Genomic DNA, 16,665 nt, shown 5'->3' on the forward strand with positions numbered 1-16,665 from the left:
CGGTAGAAGACAGAAAAACCACCAACCTGCCTGCGGTGAGTGAGTGAAAGGCCCTCGGTGTTGACTACATCGCAGGAGATTCCAATGATTCTGAAAGCTTTGGCCTCAACAGCGTGAAGCCGAGCAAGGTGTGAGGCAGGAGCACCAGCCCAGAGGGGGGAACAGTATTCCATTGAGCTGCGGATGAAAGCCTTGTATGTGGTGAGGAGCTCAGGTGTGCCAAGGAAGGACTTCGCACGACGGAGGATGCCCAGTCGGCGACTGGCTTTGGAGGCCAGCTTGGAAATGTGGTTTTCCCAAGAAAGATCATGGCAGATAGTGAGACCCAAAAGCTTGAGCGACAGAACTTCTTGGAGAGGATTGTTGAGAAAGTAGATGGGAGGGTTGTCCAGTCGGTCCTTTCGGAGAGACATTGTAAGAGTGTGAGATTTGTCAGGATTGAAAGACATGTTCCACTTGTTTGACCAGTCTGTGATTTTGTCCAGGTCTGCAGAGAGTGAGGAGGCTGCAGACTGCCGATCTGAGGGATGAGGAATGGAGCGACAGAGAGTAGAGTCGTCAGCAAAGAGATAGAGAGGATTTTCAAGAGAGTCAGAGAGATCATTGATGAAGACCAGAAAAAGCACAGGGCCCAGAACACTACCTTGGGGAACTCCAGCCTGAACAGGAAGAGGAGATGAGAGAAACCCATTCAGGGCCACATGTTGACTACGACCAGAGAGGAAGTCCGCCAGCCATGCGTGGAGATTTCCATGGATACCAAAGGAGGAGAGTTTGGTGAGCAGAGCAGGGTGCCAGACCGTATTGAAGGCACGTGAAATGTCAAGGGAGACAGCTCTAATTTCCTGTTTGGTGTTGAGGACCTCCATCCATTGTTGAGAAAGCAGAAGCAGCATGTCCAGAGTAGAGTGACCAGGTCTGAAACCAAATTGATGATCAGAGATCAAGCCATTGGAGAAGAGGAAAGATTTAATATCTGAAGCAATGATGGATTCCATGACTTTGCTGATAATTGGGAGAAGGCTGATTGGTCTGTAGTTGCTGGGATCTGTTTTTGCACCTTTTTTGTGCAAAGCGGTGATGTTGGCTGATTTCCAAGCAGATGGCAGATGACCTTGAGCAAAAGAGAAGGTGAAGAGAACGGAAAGAGGGAGTGAAAGAGTAGAAGAACATGATTTTAGGACCCGTGGGCTGATGCCGTCATGACCAGTTGCAGAATCAGAGTCGAGGGTTGACAGAAACTTTTCCAACTTGTCAGGAGGAAAGGACACAGAGTCCAGGAGCAGCTGGGTACGGTGGGTACAGAGAGGGATGGGTTTGGGACACAAGATTTAGAGGCAAACACAGAGTTGAGGCATTCAGCTTTTTCACGTGCGGAGTCAGCCGTTAAGCCGTTTGAGGTGAGGGAGGGGATGGAGGGGGAACAAACACCAGAAACAGATTTGACCAGACGCCACCAGGATTTGGAAGAGGGAGACAGATAAGAGAGTTCGGTCTTGAGAATGGTGAGATATTGTTTCCTGGCTCTCCTGAGGGTGGACACACACTTGTTTCGGGCTTTGTGAAAGGAAATGAGATTTCCTTCCGTTGGATTTGCTTTCCAGGAGACGAAAGCAAGTTGTTTCAGGGCAACAGCCTCACCACAAGATTCCGTGTACCATGGACGGGAGGAAGGGTATGACAACTGAAGACGAGATGGGATAAATCTGTGCATGAGAGAGAGCAATTTACTTTGAAAGAATTCCCAGGATGAGTTGATGTCAGAGGCGGTAGAGATGGGAGACCAGTCCAGATGACTGATGGCTGCTTGAAGACCGTGCCAGTTGGCCTGAGTGAAATGCCAGACTCGTCGATGCTGAGGAGGCTCTCTGAGAATGGTCAGAGAGATGTCCACTTTGACAAGCACATGATCAGATGAGCCGATTGGAGCAGAAGAAGAGCAGCAGACATTTTCAGGGAAGTTTGTCATAACCAAATCCAGAAGAGAAGATGCTCCGTTGACTGAGATCCGGGTCGGGAAATTGACAGATTGTGTCAGTCCCAGTGAGTCGCAGAAGTCCTTTGCTGAAGAGCCATGGCTGGTGAGAGAGGTACCCACACCCAGCCAACTGGCATGGTGACAATTGAAATCACCACATATGAGGAAGAGAGAGTTGGGATGGGTAGATAGAAGTTGGTCCATATTATCAGACAGTGAGATGTAGATGGAGTCATCGCTGTTTGGTGGACGGTACAACACACATATGAACAAAAGGTGGGAGCGAAGGGGAAGCCGTAGCCAAAGGTATTCCTGGGGGTGAGGTGGAGAGAGGGCAGTGGAGGGCGAGTGAGGAAGAGAGTTTTTTATAAAGATAGCAACCCCACCTCCAGGACGAGGCTCAGGTCTATCATACCGGAGGAGGGAGTAACCTGGGAGAGATACCAAGGCATCAGAGACATCATGAAGGAGGAAAGTTTCTGTTAAGCTGATCACATCTGGTTTGTCAGAAGCAACCTGTATGGAGAGGTCAGTCAAGTTTGAGTGAAGGCCCCGGATGTTTGAGGTCCATACCGTTAATGAAGAGGAAGGGGGAGCATCGGGTCCAGAACAGGGGGGGGAGGGGTAGGGTAAGATGTGGAAGAGGAGGAAGAGGTAGGGAGAGCTGTTGAAGGTGTGTCAGAGATTTCAGAGATTTCAGAATAGCTTGGAGAAAGGGAAGAATGGGGCGGACAAAAGGTTTGATGGAGATTGGGTGAGGCACAGTGAGGTGTTATTTGAGGAGGGGGAAGAGCGAGGCAGAAGGTTTGGGGAGATGAAGGTGAAAGTTGGAAGGGGGAAGAAGCAGGGAGGATGCTTTGAGGAGGAGGGGTGAGAGGGGAGTCTAGGAGGGGAGGAGCGAGGGAGAGTCTCGGAGGGGAGGGGTGTGGGGGGAGTTTAGGAGGGAGGGGAGGGAAGGGGCAAGGGGGGAGATTTGAAAGGGATGGGTGATGGGGAGGATTTGGAGGGGAGGGGTGAGATTGGATTTTGAAAAGTGTACGATTCATGGGAAACGAACATTTTTTGCAAAATGAGTTTGAGACCTTCGAGTCAAAAATACGTTTGAGGACACTGGAGGAGGGATGGAGTTCTGGATAGTTTAGGGAATGTAGAAAGGAGGAACTGTAAGAGATGGTATTATATATATTTTTTGGAATGAATAGATTTGGTGAGCAAGACGAAAGCATCCTTTTGTAGGAAAAGAAGAAAAGGGTGTTATAATATATGAGAGAAAATAGTTGTTCAGGGGAGAGATTATACATTTCTAACCGCGTGATCGTGAACGAAGAACGAACGAACAAAAAGAACAACAAATAAACGAATAAGACCTGGGAAGGAAATATTTTTTTGGGGTTTTTTTTTTTTTTTTGTGAGTACAGATATTAAACAAGGAGGTACGGGGTGAACGACTGGGACGAAACAGAGAACGAAAATAATTTCAGCGCATTCGACGAATCGCTGAGAGAAAAACAAAACCACAAGGTCGGAGACGGTACGGTAGCCTAAGCCTACGAGTACTAGGCCTCAGAATACTCGATACGCATTCACCGACGATTGTGTATACATGTACGAAAAATTAGCACCGAAAATTTTCCAAAAGATACGCTATAGGTACACACACCGAAAGATAGATACAGTCTCGACAAAAACACGATTGTGAAAGATCACTTCGCTTCGAGAGCGTGAGCGCATGGAGCAGCTTCGAAAAGACGTGACCTCGCCGTGATCTCGCGAGATCTCAAGGATATGGTTATGTCGCTATGTATGTATGTTTATATGTGACGAAAACGTCTTCTTCTTCTTCAAATAACATTACCACCCTTTGAATTAACCCTCTTAATTACGTAAAGACTGCTGAGACCCCTCAGACCTTTGATGACCCTTTAATTCCCCCAAGACCCTTAAGACCCCAAAGGCCCCAAAGACCCAAAACACCCCGAAGACCCAAAACACCCCGAAGACCCAAAACACCCGAAGACCCAAAACACCCCGAAGACCCAAAACACCCCGAAGACCCAAAACACCCCGAAGACCAAAAAGACCCCGAAGACCAAAAAGACCCCGAGACCCAAAAGACCCCGAAGACCAAAAATACCCCGAAGACCCAAAAGACACCGAAGACCCTTAAAGACCAAGAAGAACCAAAAGAACCTTAAGAACCAAAAGCCCCTGAAGACCCAAAAGACACCAAAGACCCTTAAGACCCAAAAGCCTCTGAAGACCCTGAAGACCCAAAACACCTCAAAGACTCAAAATACCCTTAAAGGCCCAGAGGATCCAAAAGACCCAAATGGCCCTGAAGACCCAAAACACCATGAAACCCAAAAGACACCGAAATGGTCAAAGATGCCTACCTCTCTGAAACAACGTTAATTAGGTCGTTAATTAGGTCTTACGTGTGGTGAGGCGCGCTCAGCGCGCCGAGTCACGCTAGTTTAATTAATGTTTTGTGCTGACAAAAATGCCAAAAGAACCAAACTCCAGAACTTAACTTAACGTTATTTACCTTAGTCACGTTTTTCAAGAATGCAATGATGAAGTTGAGTAAGAACCAAGTATATAATGCGGATTTGATATTTTCCTTGGTGGACCGCAAGATGCCGATGCCAGGTGAACGCTTCAAGTTAAAACTACACAAATTGGCTGTCCAAGATTACCATTTTTTTGCTGCTCGGATCATAATTGATTGTTTGAGTGTGAAATGTTTCTATGTTACTTTTCACTTTAATTGTTGATCATTACATGGAATTTGGTGCATTTGTTTTGGCAGAGTTGGTGGAGTTGTACTTGGGAGTTTGTGGGCCATTCAAACTGCCATTTAGAACTAGAATTTGCTGGGCAAGAGATTCTATTTCTGTGCTACAGCGGTGGGGTGGCAGTCTACTTTCCCTTGATCTCACAGGCCAAGCTGTGACTGACACTGAGGTGGTGGAAATTATCCATCGAGGAAGAGGAAGCAATCTCCGGCACTTAGCATTGGGTGGCACACAGATTACAGAGCACATCCTAGGGTATGGCTTTGTCACACATTTTCATTGCTTTCAGATGTTTTGATTTTGTTTCACTTGCATGAAAGATTGCAGTGAATATACAGGTTGTGGTATTAATATCTGACACATCTACTTCTGTAATAAAACAAGAGTGAGCAAAGTAAATCGTGTTTTTAGTTCACTAAAGTGAAGTGCATGGATAGGCGATTGAGCAACGTCATGGCGGTATACACAACCCAGCTCTGTCTAAAAAATCACATCTTTTAAATGCTGTCCATTACAATTGATGTAACTATTGATATAACATGTATCAACTCCTATGTCTTGATGAAGACTTCCATGTTTAACATCAACTCCTATGTCTTGGTGAAGACTCCCATGTTTAACATCAACTCCTACGTCTTGGTGAAGACTCCTACATGTAACATCATCAACTCCTATGTCTTGGTGAAGACTAGACACATGACATTGGCCTAACCAAATACCGAAACCCCTGTCAGATTCCACCAAAACCCTCGGAGAAGATGTGGCTTGAACTCGATTACCTGCTCGATTCCTGCATCAAACCAGTGCATTGTTCATTGCTGCTTTCAATGTGTCCTTATCAATAGCAGTGATGGCTTCAATTGTCTTTTGTGTCTTCACTGTACGATGTCTCAAATTATTAGATGGATGAACACGACCATCTTCATAAAAAATTTCCGACGGTGAAGAGAATGGTGTTAGGAGACGTGGCATTTCTGCTTGGAAATTCCCTCCTGAAAGCTCGCTGAGTCGATCATATGTTCAGGGCATTTTACCTATAACGCACAAAAATAAACAATGAATTTTACAGATACCTGTATTTCTTTAATATTTACATGTTTAAAATGTGTCACATATAAATGATACACCCTGTACAAAGGGAATTTTACTGGCCATAATATTGCATGTGTGGAATATTACATGTCAACTGTATTACATGTGATATTGCAGAGGAAAGCACGATTCATTTATTGACCACTTAATACCTGATTTGCCCGAGTGTGGCACTAGTAGTTGTACTATATATAAAGAGGGCTGCTCCAGCATAAGAGTGGACCGTTACAGAGCAACGAGGAGACATTTGGGTTTTGGGATTTGGGTTTCTTCGACTGCATAACATGGTATGAACTGTGCATCAATGTTCTGAATGTTTTTGGAAAGGATGAATGAGTGTGCATGATCAACAACGGCCTGGGCACGATCCGTGTCTGCTGCCTTCAATGACCCGCACGTCTTGTCTGTGCTATTAAAAGTGTCCATACCATTTGTACACATTTCTCCATCACATACAGTTCGTACCATATATTGCACATTTCCTAAAAATGTCTGACGTCTTCACGAAGCAGAAACCAAAGGCTCATTTCACAGAAAGTGGTCCTGACTCGTGAAAATGTAAAACTTGGATATAACTGACGCATGCTTTTTTGTAAGGTGTAAGTTTGTATTTCTGTAAACCATACTGAACTTTGTGCTTCAGCTTCAGGATGTGAAAATACCAGGGTCAAGCTGAGCATGTGTTTTCATGCAGAAAGTATATTAAATTGGTATCTATTTCTATAAAACCGAAAAACACGGTCCTTCCGTGAAGCCGGCCGTGAAGTCATCCTAGAAGCCATGTGATTATATGTCTGTTAATTATGTACTGTTTGAACGTCAGTTGCATCCTGTCTATTAATTATTTACGTCTATTAATTACGACTGTTTGAACGTCAGTTGCATCCTGTATATTAATTGCGTACATCTTAATTACATACTGTGAAAAATACCTTTCGACCCTTTAGTCTGCTGAGACCCCTTAGACCTTTGGAGGTCCTTTAAGTCCCCCAATACCCTTAAGACCAGAAACACCCTGAAGACACAAAAGACCCTTAACGACCTAAAATACACTGAAGACCCACAACACTCTGAAGTACCTTAAAGACCCTGACAACCCAAAAGACAAAGACCCATAAGACTCATGAAGACCCAAAAGACCTAAAAGACTGTGAAAACCCCGAAGACCCAAAATACCCTAACAATCCAAAACATGCCAAAAGACTCAAAATGTCCTTAAAGCCCGGACACTTCCAAAAGACTTGAAAGACTTAAAAGATTCAAAAGACCCCTAACATCCTGAAGACTCTTAAGACCCCAAAGACTTGTAAGACCCTTTAGACCCATTAGATCAGCTTACACCCTTGACCATTAGAGCTTTAGACCACTTGGACCTTTTTTGATGACAAATAAATTACAAATAAATAATATCACCAATATATTACAAATAAATTTGTACAAAAGAAATGTTTGTATTATGATTGGTGTAAATCATGACAACACAGAAACTCAACCTTAGTCAGGTCGTTATCCTCAGTTAAAACAAGCCCGTGCCTGTGCAGTGACGTGTGGTGAGGCGAACGTAGTGAGCCAATCCATGCTAGTACAAATATAAGGCAAATTAAAAAAGAGATTTTCTTTCATTACATTTAATTTTTCTTGCGCTCAGACCACAACACAAGGTATGTTTCCTCTTTTTCGTGAAGCAAATATACCTGAAATTTAGCATGCAAGAAATAATTTTCATGCGACTAAAGAGTAATTGTATCAGCATAACTTACGTGACATTAAAATGCAATAGTTTTCTTCTTAAAATACCCACAATATCAATCTTGTTAAGTTACATTTATAAAGCTAGCTTTTAGTGTTCAATAACAACAGACAAAAATAACTCAATTTCTTCTTCATATCTCGAGAATGGCAACTTGAAATCTGTAACTTGCATGACGTCACGTAAGTTACGATATATGTGTTAACTGTTACGGAGGTCATCATAACTGCAGGAAAAGCATAGAATGTATGTATATTGTCTTTTATGGACACTCGGACCTTTACTTGGTATCAGATCTGGACAATATCAAGAAAGGTGAATTGCAATCTCCCTGACTGACACAAAGGGCTTCTGGAGGACGTATCTTGCGCATGATACTGCCAGATTTATAGAAAATTCTGTCAGGTATGACGGGCCATTTCCAGGTTGTGGGTGTTGCTGGTAACACGATATTGACTTCTGCATCCTTTCTGCTCATACTGACGTCTTCGTCTGGGTAGCATTTGTCGTTGTACTGCACCACCCAGTCACCTACATGTACTTCATTGTGATTTTCTAGTGTTCCAGCGTTGGTCCTAGTTGCATTATATGTGACAATATTTGGGGGATCATGAATACCCAAAGCTGTTGCCCACATTTTCACAAGCCCTGCCTCTGCTTTGGCTACATTAATTTTCTTTACACACAGCACATCTTTTGTTTCTGACCAGGCATCCTTTTCTTGTATAGCTGCTAATATCTCCTCTTCTTTAAGCAGACAACTTTCGACCTGAAGCAAGAGATGTGATACAGCCTGGGCAAACTCTTCAGCAGATTGAACAACCGCAGCATTAGTCCCTTTACTCTTAACCTTTTTGCTTATTCAAGGCTTGGCTGCACCCCCAATCCCATCAACAACTCCTTTGCCATGTGAGGTGACGATGTATTTCCAGGTGACAGATACTCCTAGTTTGCTTGCGAGAAATCCAACAAATTTGCCTGGGATGAACTTGTTTTTGAATACACTTGAAGGACCATCAGAATTGATCACTAACTCTTCTTCATCAGATGAAAAGTTTTTGTTTTTTTTCTTCAAGTTTATTCACAAAAGCAAAAACACTGTTTTTACCCTTGTCATTGGTTTCGTTTATGATGAGGTATGACTTGCACTGTCCATCAGTGCCATAGATAGCTGCTGTTAAGAGATTGACACTCTCCCTGGACCACAGTGCTGATTGGATTTCATCCTGATATTCACAGCTATACGCCATTGCAAAATCCACTCGGAGTACGTAGAATTTACAGTCACTCTTGTCATTTTGAAAGGAGTTTGACATGATCCTCTTGACTCAGACAGGTTCACGATAGTCTTCAAAGTCATTCAAGATGTTTTCCTTTAGTTCACCCTTTATCCTATTCCCTCCAATACACTTCTTCTGCTCAATGACATCATCAAAGTTCAACTTTTTCCTTTCTGGCATTCTTGTCACTTCCCTTTCCAGCTTGTTGACTGCAGATCATCTGAGTTGCGCAGCGTGGTTCGCCAAAATACATTTACAGATAACCCTATGGCCTGGACTTTGAGACGCGAGTTCTCGTGATTCTGGCACACTTGCACTGGTCCAATGACTGATCTTTAAGTAGTCGCACATTTACTGGATGAAGGGAGGTGAACTTTGTATATCCAACATTTATGTGTGGATTTTCCATCTTGAAGAGAGGATACAGCTCTCTAGGGTACATTGTAAGATAGTACTTTCCTCTTTTCTCCTTTTGCTCATCATTCCACACTGTCATTTCATCTTTCATCCCTGGAGCTGTGTATACTACATCTAGTCCGAATTAAAAGTCTGTTACCTTAAGTAGAACATGTTCAGGTAGCCCTGTCTGCCTGTCAAAGCTGCTGTGTTTGGCATGCATTTTATCAGCAAGTTCCAGGCCATTTTTGCAAGCGGTCTGACAGCTTCCCCATACGTTTGGGGGCTCGTGAATCCTTTCTTAGCAGCATGTCAGATTATCGATTTAAAAATAAAAAAGAACAATTTATGTCCAACTCTCTTAATAATATTAATCAAAAATAATAAATGTAATTGATGAAAAGCAACGATATGATATTGGTCATACAATAAACTTAAGTCCTTTGGGTACCTGTTTCATGTAAACTTTGTTTAATTTTCTTAAACACTTAACAGAGTTTTTGAAGTTTTGAAATTCTGTAATTCACAGAGTAATCTACGTGACACAGAAATAACCAGCCATAATTTCAAAATGAATATATGGACGGTGTTGAATTATCATACCAAATTAAAGGGAACAAGTTCATGTTTGTATAACATGAAGCCAAAAACACTGTGCAATCTCGTCCTTTGGAGTAGGGAGTGACATTTACCCTATAAAATGTCCCTGAATTGTAACTTACGTGACATGAAATGGGCCCAAATGATTCGTCGGTGCTTTGTAACGGTGCACTATTATGCTGGGGCCGCCATATTTATAGCAGGATTTCTATTGCCACAGTCAGGCAAATCAGTCACTAAGTGGTCCTGAGATATCGCAAGTAATACATTTGTATTACACACAAGCACTATTGGTGACAATAAAATTCACTTTATTTATTAACTTTCGCTCATATAAAAGGCTTGGTCATGTGTTGAGGAAGGATGAAAGTGACTGGTTGAGAAGAGTGATGGAAATGAATGTAGAAGGAAGTAGAGGACGGGGAAGACCGAGAAAGACTTGGCTAAAGATGGTGGAAGAAGAAATGCGGGCAAGGGGGTTAACAAGGAGAGATGTAGAAAATATGGCGAAATGGAGAAGATTGTCATGGGGACCGCAAGGCTAACCCCCGCTCTTGCAGGGAAAATGGCCTTAAAATGCATGTTGTTGTGTGTTGTTGTTGCTCATAGAAAAGGCTTGTTTAAAATGTGGACCCTTTAAGTTTGGGTTATTATTTTTGGTGAAGTTGTCAGGAAGATTGGAAGCAAATATTCAGAATTGTTGGGGTTTTTGAAATCATTTCCATCCCACCATGTGAAATGTGAATTGTAAGTGAATAAATGTAGGAATACCTGCAGAATTCTACTGAGTCGACATACGTTATAAAGCCGCTGCTATGCATCAAGATAACTGACAACCAACTCATTGATGAGGCACATGAAGTGCTTGGATGGATATTAGTTGATTGTGAAATGTTTCTTTTCACCTTAATTGTTGACCATTACATGAAATTGTTTTACGAATGCAATGTTTAGCTCATCATATTTGCTTGGAAATTTAAATAATGCAATTGATGCGATGTTACAAATTCGTCCCTTATTCAGTGTACTAAATTGCAAAAAGGCTTCTTTTCAAGTGAATGATTCATTAGTTCCTTCATTGCAAATTATGTCGTGCGATACTTTCAATTACTTTTGGTATGAATCGGAAGAGTGAAAACTAAATTTGGGCAAATGATTTTCAATGAATTTTGCAGGTAACTAGATGTGGCATTTTTTAAATTACAGATGAAATGAAGGTTATTATCATAATGCACCTGTTATTAAACATGAAACTTTCTCACAAATGGAAATGGTCACTGATTTTGATACTTGTTAATTTCCCTTTTTAACCTTTCTTTTCTCTGCAGCTCCATCCTTAAAAGCTGCTCCCAGCTCCACTATCTGAACCTCACTGGCTGCCGTTGCCTACCTCGGGACATGAAGCGAGTGTATGACGGTCCAGAACCATTACAAGATCTTTTGACCCGCCTCGGGAAGTAACATTTGAAAGCTGATTCCGTCAGTTCAAGCTAAAATTTTAGCAAAATATCAATTTCTGTATTTTTCAGATTTAGCCCCAAAGTTTCATAATCGTGAATGTTCAATGCAAGTTTGTTTTTTTTTGTAACAATATACTGCTACAGTTCTGAAAAACCTGAGTAATTTCTTTATTCAATGTTCCGGATAACCCTCCCTTATGTCCAGTGGGTTGCAAAGGGATTATACATTCGGAGGGATTAGCGAGAAGTTTCCCCATCTTCTTTAAATTATATCTCTTTTACTCTTTGTCTTGGCGGGAGAACCACGAGGACAATAAGTGCAAATGTGCAGAGTAGAACAAAGCACATTGTTCATAATTTGCATATGCATGCCAGAACCTCATTCAAATATGTGTGCCATAATCCCACTGTCACCACCTCAAACACGCTACCTCAACCTTTCCCACCACCGGAGAACAAACCACCTTCACGATACAATACCAAAAGACGACCGCCATGCCATGATGAGGACGCCATGGCGCTCATGCTCACTGCACAACGACCAACAAGTCTTGCTACCTGCTAGCACAAACGTTCACTAAACCTCCCATGGTTTCCAATCATCAGTGACGAAATTCTGGTCGGTTGTCTACCACGCTATTCAGGCCTATTCTCCACTACTATTGATAGCTGTGATGGAGGTGCTGGCTCAGAATGTAAAGGAGGGTTTACCGTGGGAGTTGTTGTATGCAGATGATCTGGTGTTGATTGCAGAAAGTATGGATGGACTGAAGGAGAAGATGAACAAGTGGAAGGAATGTATGGAGACAAAAGGTCTGAAGGTGAATATCGGAAAAACGAAGGTGATGGCAAGTGGTAAAGCATGTGTTGAGGTGGAAAGAACTGGGAAGTGGCCGTGTGCTGTTTGCAGGGAGGGTGTCAGAGTGAATTCCATTCAATGTACAATGTGCGCCGAGTGGGTTCATCCAAAATGTAGTGGTTTGAGAGGGTCATTAACCAGTGTGGCAGCTACATTCAAGTGTAGGGTGTGCACAGAGGGAGCTGCAGATGGAGGAAATGTTGAGTTGTATCTTGCAGATGGTGTGAAGCTGGAAGGTGTGAAAACATTTTGTTACCTTGGAGACATGCTGAATGGAGAAGGTGGATCAGACTCGGCAACGGATGCTCGAGTGAGATGTGCATGGAAGAAGTTTCGGGAACTGAGTGGCGTGCTGACGAGGAGGGGAGTGTCATTGAAGCTGAAGGGAAAGGTGTATGCTGCATGTGTGAGAAGTGTTATGATTTATGGGAGTGAGACATGGGTAATGAGCATAGAGCAGCAATGAAGGCTGGAAAGGGTGGAAATGCGAATGGTTCGGTGGATGTGTGGAGTATCGTTGAGAGAGAGGAAGACAAATGATGAATTGCGAAAGATGATGGGAATAGAGCCTGTGATTGATGCTGTGAAGAGAAACAGGTTGAGATGGTTTGGTCACGTGTTGAGGAAGGATGAAAGTGACTGGTTGAAAAGAGTGATGGGAATGAATGTAGAAGGAAGTAGAGGACGGGGTAGACTGAGAAAGACTTGGCTAAAGATGGTCGAAGAAGAAATGCAGGCAAGGGGGTTAACAAGGGGAGATGCAGAAAATAGGGCAAAAATGGAGAACATTGTCATGGGGACCGCAAGGCTAACCCCCGCTCTTGCAGGGAAAATGGCCTTCAAATGCCTGTTGTTTGTTGTTGTCTACCAGGCTATCCGGATCACGATCGGGTGTTCGTGCCACAAACACGGAGCAATAAAAGTCTGCCCAATGTTAGCCAGTGCGTATTCAACAGTACCACTCAACTGTTCATGATTAAGTAACCGAGTATGCATCGAGGGCACGATTCCCGGTCAGGTTGGCCACATCACCCTCAGTAAACGGTGTTAGAAGGAGGAGGACCCTGAGACTGGATGGATAGCTGTCGCTTCGATGCATTTGTGGTTGACTAGCAACCTGCCGGACCGCAGAGTTATCTGTGACCAGTGGCCTCAGGACTGGTAGTTGGGGGAAGCCTGAGAAGTCCTCTCATGTTAAACCCTGATACCATAGCAATAACTTCAAAGTTTGCAGAACAGTGGCGCATTGTGGTGCGTGTGGCAACAAAAAAAACTTTGAACTAAAAATGTGCAGACATTTGTAGATGGGTAGCTTGCATGTTTGTTACACACAAAAAAAAAAAAAAAACACCTTTAGAGGCCATTTTTCCCCGCAAAGCAGGGGTTGGCCTTTTTCGGGAACCGTGGTTGTTGTTGTTTTTCGGTCCCCTATTTGAAGCAATGTTTTACGGCCGGATGCCCTTCCTGACGCCAACCCTTTTTGCCGCCTTTAACGACAAACAGGGAATTACCAGTGAACTGGTACTCAATTAGCCGACCTCGGAGGGATGACAGGCTGAGTCAACCCCCCTGGCGTTAATTCAGCGATCGACCGGGATTCGAACCCAGGATCTTAGGATCCTAAGCCGGCACCCTAGCCGCTAGCCCAACACCAGGGATTCTTGTTACACACACATGCACACAATTCCTCCGATGAACCGAAGGAGGGTGGAGGAAGGGCAGTGGAAGGGGACAAGTCTAATGAAGCCGGGAGGCCGAGAAAGGGGGTGGGCAAGGGCCGGGGGAAGGGAGAAGTCTTCGACAAATAAAACTGTGTGTTGGAAATACAAGAAGATAAAACAAATTATGTGACACAGACACCTTATACTCGGTCTGTGCGTTGGCGCCGAGCTGTTGGAATGTTTGCTGCAAAGAATGAAGCCTGCACCTCCTCTAGTGAGAAGAAAGACCAACTCACAATGGGGCAGGGACCTGTGCCAAGCTAATAGGCTGTGGAGGTGCTACCTGTCTCAAAAATAAAGCTCAACAAGAGGAAACTATAAAACGAATGTTGCAGCACAGAGAATAAGGATGCCATTTACTTCTGTAAAGTCTATTTAAGGCATGAACAGTGGGGGATGGCCAATAGGGGAGCTAGCTAGATTTATGGACCAAATGAAGTAGACCAGATTGAACACAAAAGCAGAGCCCACCCCATCCATCAAATTTGAATGAGTTGTGTCAACAGCACATAAATTCCTAAATAAAAAGAAAAGAAAAAAGATCAACATGAAGGCCAGAACACAAGCAGAAAAATATATGAGGAGGATGTGCTGTTGACACAACTCATAAATGTGCTGTTGACACAACTCATACAGAGGGGTGGTGAAAAAGGCCACAATGGATGGCAGCAATGGATCGCAGGGAGGGGCTGCGTGACAAAGCAAGGGTTTGGAATGCAGAGCACCAATGGGGACACAGCGGCGAAGGTGAGGTGAGACAGAGAGGGAGGAGACAGAACCACCAGAATGGGGAGAGGGAACAGACCCGACTTTCAGTCTGGCACCCCACTCTGCTCACCAAACTCTCCTATGGTATCCATGGAAACCTCCACACATGGCTTGCCGACTTCCTCTCTGGTCGTAGACAACGTCTGGCCCTGAATGGAATTCTCTCATCTCCCCTTCCTGTTCAGGCTGGAGTTCCTCAAGGCAGTGTTCTGGGCCCTGTGCTTTTTCTGGTCTACATTAATGATCTCTCTGACTCTCTGCAAAATCCTCTATATTTTTGCTGATGACTTCACCCTCTACCGTTTTGAAATACAAACTGCAACATATCAACTTTTTGGAAGAGTTGATCAAGAAGTTCTCCAACTCATTTGTTGTGCAGAGACACACCCCTTTTCTCACGTTTACAAGTCTTTTGGCTTCTTTAAAAGTTTTTTTTAGTCATTTCATTCTACTATTTTTATCTGGCAGGCATGAAATGTGTCCAGGCTTATTAGTCCCCTACCGGTGTACACCGGAGGGGACTATAGGTTTGCACTCCGTCCCTCCGTCTGTCAGTCTGTCCGTCCGTCACGCAAAGAACAGTTTTCCGGACTTTGTTTTCTCTAAACTCTTAATGCTAATGATTTCAAACTTGGTACATGGTTTCCTCATGATAAGTTACAGATCAAGTTCGAACTTCATGACGTTTCGATCATTTTTGACAAAGTTATGGCACTTTGAACTTTGGTAATTTCCCCAACAGTTTTCCGGATGACAGACTGCCAGTAGGGGACATGTATTGCGGCGCAACACTCAGAATGCTTGTTGTATTCAAGGATTTATGCGCATGCGCACCGAGCAATCTGGGGTGGATTGTGTCATTTTGAAAATGCTGTATTGCCAAAATATTTGGTATAATCAAACGAAATGGTATAGATTCTCGACTCAACTATAACTGTCAGATTGGTGCTTCATGGGCAGTCCTAAATTGGTGCTTCCCTCGGAGGACACGTTAAACTGGGCAACCCATCTGCTAGTATTAGTTGGTGGATATTAAAGATCTGTGTCTTTGGTGGAGAGTAAGCGAGTTATCACCGACCCCCTGAAAAAAAATTACAAATCCCAACACAAATTCGCTCAAGTCGGACATCAGATCTTGCCAGTCGGTTTGTAAAAGACCAGCCAAAAACTGTCTCTGGCCGACCCCACAAGAAGGTGGGAATACTTTAGAACATTAAAGGATGTTGGCGGCATTAAAAAAGCCCTGGTGTTGCCCTGGTGCATGTTGCCTTTATTAAAGCCCTGGTGTTGGGCTAGCGGCTAGGGTGCCGGCTTAGGATCCTAGGATCCTGGGTTCGAATCCCGGTCAATCGCTGAATTAACGCCAGGGGGGTTGACTCAGCCTGTCATCCTTCCGAGGTCGGCAAATTGAGTACCAGTTCACTGGTAATTCCCTGCTTGTCGTTAAAGGCGGCAAAAAGGGTTGGCGTCAGGAAGGGCATCCGGCCGTAAAACATTGCTTCAAAAAGGGGACCGAAAAACAACAACAACCACAGTTCCCGAAAAAGGCCAACCCCTGCTTGCGGGGAAAAATGGCCTCTAAAGGTGGTTTTTTAAAAAAATTTTATTAAAGGAGTCGTGTGCCACAGCAATAAGCACAGTACTCTGATTTGAGTAACAACAAGCTCACTCTTTTAAATAGTTTTTTTTAATGTTATCAGCATGATATTGGTGGGAGAGCATCGAGGGCCAAAAAGTTTAACTGGTGAATACTTTTTTTGGGAGGGAGGGAGGGGGGGTGGAGGTAGGATGGACAATACGTCTTACTAGTGATGACTTTTATGGGGGGACGAGGGTGAAAGGAGGGTAAAAAAAGTCTCACCAGTGAAGACTTTTGGGGGTGGAGGGAGGAAGAAGGGTCAAAAGTCTTACTGGTGAAGATTTTTGGGGGTGGAGGGAGGAAAAAGGGTCGAAAAGTCTTGCTGGT

General features: G+C 43.7%; 1 protein-coding gene across 5 annotated transcripts in view; it reads left to right on the forward strand.

The window, feature by feature from the left end:
- Positions 1-11,499, forward strand: part of FBXL6 (F-box and leucine rich repeat protein 6) — a 122,837-nt gene extending 111,338 nt beyond the window's left edge. For 4 of the 5 annotated variants that reach the window (XM_068126337.2, XM_068126336.2, XM_078785978.1 and 1 more), the window contains 2 exons: positions 4,788-5,028; positions 11,220-11,499. In XM_068126337.2, the coding sequence (XP_067982438.2) occupies positions 4,788-5,028; positions 11,220-11,352 (374 nt within the window). In that variant the 3' untranslated portion in view covers positions 11,353-11,499. The remainder of the gene's footprint in view (positions 1-4,787; positions 5,029-11,219) is intronic. The other variant, XM_078785977.1, reaches the window with a different exon arrangement.
- The last annotated feature ends 5,166 nt before the right edge of the window (positions 11,500-16,665 follow it).

Source organism: Myxine glutinosa, chromosome 10, assembly GCF_964187855.1.
Source record: "Myxine glutinosa chromosome 10, kmMyxGlut1.1, whole genome shotgun sequence".
Taxonomy (NCBI): Eukaryota; Metazoa; Chordata; class Myxini; order Myxiniformes; family Myxinidae; genus Myxine; species Myxine glutinosa.